The 5,785-nt window shown below is 26.0% G+C and overlaps 2 protein-coding genes across 2 annotated transcripts; both read right to left on the bottom strand.

Annotated features, from left to right (window-relative positions):
* Positions 1–2,119: 2,119 nt before the first annotated feature.
* LOAG_12026 (hypothetical protein) lies at positions 2,120–3,259 on the bottom strand (the record flags this gene model as incomplete). Its single annotated transcript, XM_003147540.1, has 4 exons — positions 2,120–2,353; positions 2,489–2,679; positions 3,026–3,128; positions 3,209–3,259. 4 exons carry the CDS (start codon positions 3,257–3,259, stop codon positions 2,120–2,122), a joined length of 579 nt encoding a protein of 192 aa, XP_003147588.1.
* Positions 3,260–3,929: 670 nt separating this feature from the next.
* On the bottom strand, positions 3,930–5,357 carry LOAG_12027 (hypothetical protein; the record flags this gene model as incomplete). The annotated part of the gene is made up of 5 exons (XM_003147541.1): positions 3,930–3,956; positions 4,069–4,140; positions 4,304–4,384; positions 4,811–4,957; positions 5,229–5,357. 5 exons carry the CDS (start codon positions 5,355–5,357, stop codon positions 3,930–3,932), a joined length of 456 nt encoding a protein of 151 aa, XP_003147589.1.
* Between the last annotated feature and the right edge of the window lie 428 nt (positions 5,358–5,785).

Genomic DNA, 5,785 nt, shown 5'->3' on the forward strand with positions numbered 1-5,785 from the left:
AAGGAAAATACATGATATATTTCTAGAAATAAGGATACGGTATTTTTAGTTTCAGTAAACGGTAGCTATAATGGATAAGTTGAAATGAGCATGTGATAAATATGATTTACAAATTATACTTGCTATCAAGTATAATAATAAGCTTAAGGGATAGATGAGGAAGGATAAGAGATATGATAATACTAATGGTAATGATAATAATGATAATGATAATGATGTTGATGATGATGATGATGTTAATGATGATGATGATGATGATGATGCTACGACGGGCTAATGCATTAGGATTGGTGCCTGAAGGTACCAACTACATTGCGATACCATATTCCGAATTCAGCATCTTCACATCGTTTTTGCCAAATTTTCGTGCTATCCACTTTGCTCTGTGATCAAATGGGCTGGCTATAACCAAAGCAAAGCACACACACACATACACACACACACACACACACACACATACACATACACATACACATACACATACACATATATATACATACACACATACACATATACATATATTCCATATGTTATATTATTCGAATTTTTGGTGAGAATAATGGACCGTGGTCAGGATGTGGTCAATGAGTAGTATTATTTGATATGGGAAAGAAACAGTTTTACATTGAACAATCACAAAATGAAATAATTTGAAGACTTAAAATGAGCTAAGAAAAGAGAAGAATTGCAATTTATCATTGCAATTGATAATATGATCGATGGTTTTCAACATTGCTATCCACCCATTTCTTATCTTTTTATCTTCACTTAAACATATTAACCTTTACTCTTATCAAAACATATATTAGTAACCTTTAACCTTATCAAAAACATATTATTAACCCTTATCTTTATCAGAATATATTAAATCTTAACCTTATTCAAACATATCAACTCCTAGCCTTATCCAAACATATTAACCTTCAACCGTATGCAAACATATTAGTCTTTGCTCTTACCAAAGTATGTCAATCTTTAACCTTACCCAAAAATATTATTAATCTTTTAACTATACCTAAACATATTCTCTCTCAACTTTATCCAAAGGCTATTTGTTACCTAAAAATACTTTACCCAAAAATATTATTAATAACTGTTACCCAAAAATATCTGTTATCCTATCTGTTACCCAAAAATATTATCAACTTTTAACCGTACCCAAACATATTATCCCTTTCAAATTATCCAAAAGCTATCTGTCATATATTGTTGGATTGATAATTATATACTACAATAATGTAACCTAATTCATACATGAAACCAAAAATTTGGTTCAATTGAACAGTTCGATGAAATTAAAATTTTACCGACAATTATCAGATGAGGGAAAAAAAAATTAGCCAATTTAATATTTTCCGGATGTAGCAACAATTAACATTTTATTCCATCCGGAATATACTACAGAAAATGGAGCTTATAGTAATCAATTGTTTTAACTGTTGGTGATAAAATGTAATTAATGAAGATTAAGCAATTTTTTTTTTTAAAATGCATCTTTGCTTTGATTACAAATAATGCAATTTCATTATGTTTTTTTTTAACATTTATTGTAATTTAATTTTAATTGCTTACTCATCGATCATTTGTAATACAATACTTTATTACTGAACTAAAAAACAATGTAAATCGTTTTACTTCTTTGAAATAAAATAAATTTTATACAAACAATTTTGAATTTGGAAAAATTTTCATTCTAAAATTTTAGAGTTTATATCGCATTTTTTTTTCTTTTGATATTTCAATTTCTTCCTTTTTTTTATAGTATAAAATTTCAAAGCAAAAAGGAAAATTGCTAATTTGATTTCTTTTTTTCAAATTTTAATTTATTCTTTTTCATAGCCTAAAATTTTACATCAGGAAAGGAAATTGTTGAATTGTGGTTTTATTGAATATATCAAAGATTCATAATTATAGATGAATTTATTCATTTATACTACTAGCCAGAACATTCACATAGCGAATTATTTCCATCATAAATGTTGAAATGATAGCAATTATAGGAGGATGAAGATTGAAAGGTAGAAGATAACAAAACCGGATTACAGAAAACGGAAAACGGATAATGGGTAAAGGAAATGGAAAGAGGAGAAGAATTTTGTTTGTTTGTCTTTTTTTTAAATTAATAAACTTTCCATTGACTTAGCTCATTAGCATTATAATATGATTGAATATATTGCTTTTCCGATTCAATCATTGTGCTAGTAGTATATTTTTCAGCACCATTACTCTCTACCTTAGAAATGTATGAATCCGGAAACTTTTCATGTTTTGCCGAAATTTCATCTTTTGATTCCGTTTTATTGCTTCCATTTAATTGCAAGGATTCCTCATTAATATTACCATATTCCTCAACCTGAAATAGGTAAGGAAAAAGGTAAACTTACTTATTTTAATAATCTCTTAACAAACTGAAAGTAATGTAAAGTTAAAAGACGGATGGAATTAGCATTAAAGTAGAGAAATGAATAAGTAATATAAAATTGCTAACATTAAAAGCATATTCTGACTCAATTGTACTAATTTCAAATTTATACGCCGTATATGCCTCCGATGAACTACCAAATGTGTGCGCATCCCGAGAAGAAAATTGCGACGGATTTGAGATTTCCTTGAATGATTTTTTTGCTTCCGGTATTTTATTTTCCGTATGTTCAGTATCCGTTTCCGTTCCTTCAATTACTGAAAATTGCATATGCAAATTCAAATCACTTTTTTATTCCACAAATAAGTTTATTGGTCGACAAATAGAAATTAAAAAATGAGCGAGGGAAAAATGATAAAAAAGAGAAAATCAAATTATGATATAATTTGATGGGATTTAAACAATCTGGCAATAAAACTAAGTGATACGATAATAAAGCAGAAATAATGATAAATTTAAATTATTTGAATTTTTAACAAACTATGTAAATTTTAATTTTATAAATTCATTGAAACGCTAAAATTTATTGATAAGTTTAAAAAGGATTAATGAAACGAAAAATAAAAAGAAAAAAAAAAGATAAATCACCAAAAGTTTGCATACCATATTTTTCAATTATTGGTGGAGGAATGTAATAATAATGTTCCTTACTCTTACCATTAATACAATTATACAAATTAGACATGCTTATGTAAGCACTTTCAGCCTAAAATAATTAACATAATTAAATATAACAAATTAATTAATAAACAATCAGAATGTATACAAATAGAGTAAAAGTTTTACTGGTGGTGGTACTTGTATTTGTTGATTTACAGCATTTCCCATCATTGTCATATTATCCATCTAGGAAATTTATGATATTCAAATTATTCCAATAAATAATTTCAAAAAAAAGAAAAAAAACCAGTTAACTCATACAACTCCTTCCCACTCATTTTATTATCAATATCGATTAGATAAAACACAAATTGAATTAATCGAAATTTAATAGGAAATGAATAAGATTTAGAACTTATAGGATGGATAAAATTTGCGACAAAATTAAAATTAGACAATAATATAGACAATGAAAACATTAACGGTAATATATCCCTCCTTATAAAGTTTGCTTTTACTTTATTTTTTCAATCCGGCGACTAGATGAAAAAAGTTTATCAAAAGCTTATCAATGATTTATTTATCAGTCCATGCATCCGGTTCAAGCGGTCTAAGCGTCCAAGTCCAAACGTTGATGCTAACAGTTAAAGAAGTTTATCAGTCTAAGCGCTAGCATCCTTAATTTCATTTGCTGTCATGATAAAAATTGCGATAATAAATGATTGCTTAATGAAATAATTGTTGAAGATTTGAAATAATATTAGTGATTATAATATGAATAGTAATATTCATATGACAATAATAATGTTAATAATTATATTATTAATAATGTTAGTATAAAAATTACGATAACTATTAGGTCACCTCACAACATTTATTTAACTAAATTTCAACGTCATGTAAAATTTCACTCCTTCTGTTCCAGCAATTTTAACTGCAATTAGATGAAAATTGAGCAGCAAAAATGAGTTCAAAATTTTTCTGAAATATTGGTGGAAATCTTTTCAATCGGATCAGGAAGTTTTGAAATCATTTAGCTTACTTACTTCCTGTTTGTTCTTGAACTTATTCATTCCTTCATCATCATTTTGCCAATTACCATCAATAATATCACGGCACTTAAAAAAAGAGAAAAAAAGGACGAAAAAGAGTTATGATTCCAGAAAAAAAATAAAATTTGAATGAAAATACTTGAAAATTTGAATTTAAAACTGAAATTTGAAAATTTTCGGAAAAAAAAACAAAGAGAAAGAAAAAATTTAAAAAGTGACACGATAATACATTGTTGAGCGCTGGTGTCGCATACATCGATACAATTTGTTGTTTTCTTACATTCTTATCCTTTCCTTCCGTAGTTTCATCCTGAAATCAGGAAAGAAAAGAGGAAAAGAAATGGATTAAAACCTGAAAGCAATGGATAAGTAGAAGAAAGGTAAATGATTATAGAAATTAAATTTGGGATAGTTTTTTGCGTGTTCTTTTTTAGAAAATTTCCCTGTAAAAATTAATTTCGATAAAATTTTGTCTACAAAAAAGTTATTTGAAAAATTTAATTTAATTCTAATATGATTAGATCACATTCATGCAACCTTTTGCGCATATCAATTCCTTGTTTAAGCAATTAATGCAAAGGAACTATGATGTGACAGAATTTTGAATGTTCAAATTTCCTCAACAAAAATAAACGAATACTTTATTTTTTTTCTAATTCTCGACTATCAACACCTTATACAGCAATTAATAATTTTTGAGTGAGGCAAATTATAGAAACAAAATGAAAACACATACACGAATTATTGCTTTGCGCCCAATTCGAGCGGCGCAATTTGTTCCCTTCGTAGGAATAAATATATTCGAATCATTCGAGATGTTTAATTTACAATAATCATCCGATTTAATAGTGGTATCATTCGTAATCGAACTTGTAACTTTTCCCTAAAAAATATTAATTTCCGGAAAAATATTTAATCATCAAAATTGTTAATATTGATCAAAAATATATTTAATTTTATAAAAATGGGTAGGAAAATTTGAGCTTCCGTATATAGGAAATAATATTTTTAATAATGAATTGATTGTGATAATTAGGCCTATCACAGTTCGTTAGTTTCATTTTAATTTTATGGTACATCTTATTCATTTTCTTTACAATTATAAGTTGGGTTTGATTTTATTATAGGACAGTAATCCTAATTTTATGTCACACCTCATCCATTTGTTTAACTTGTCCCGATGTTACAGTACTCCCACTAAAATCCTCAGCTGTTGTAAAATATATGCTATTGCCATTTATCCCCGGTTCACGACCAAATTCCAAGTAATGACTTGATGCCATAATTACTTGAAGCAAGAATAAAATTGATTCTAAAAATTTCCGCATTTATACATTTATCAATTTTTAATCATTTTTTAATATGCAAAATTTAACAAACAATACAAATATGCAAATCATACAAAATTAATTATCTGCATTTGTATAGTTATACTAATTTTGACAATTCTTTATCTAAATTACAATTTTTAAAATTAATTATTATTTCTGTTGTATTATTATTATTATTATTATTATTATTATTACTATTATTATTATTATTATTATTATTATTATTATTATTATTATTATTATTATTATTATTGTTATTATTATTATTATTATTATTATTATTATTATTATTATTATTATTATTATTATTATTATTATTATTATTATTATTATTATTATTATTATTATTATTATTATTATTATTATTATTATTATTATTA

This window comes from Loa loa (genome assembly GCF_000183805.2).
Source record: "Loa loa unplaced genomic scaffold supercont3.210, whole genome shotgun sequence".
In the NCBI taxonomy this organism is placed as follows: domain Eukaryota; kingdom Metazoa; phylum Nematoda; class Chromadorea; order Rhabditida; family Onchocercidae; genus Loa; species Loa loa.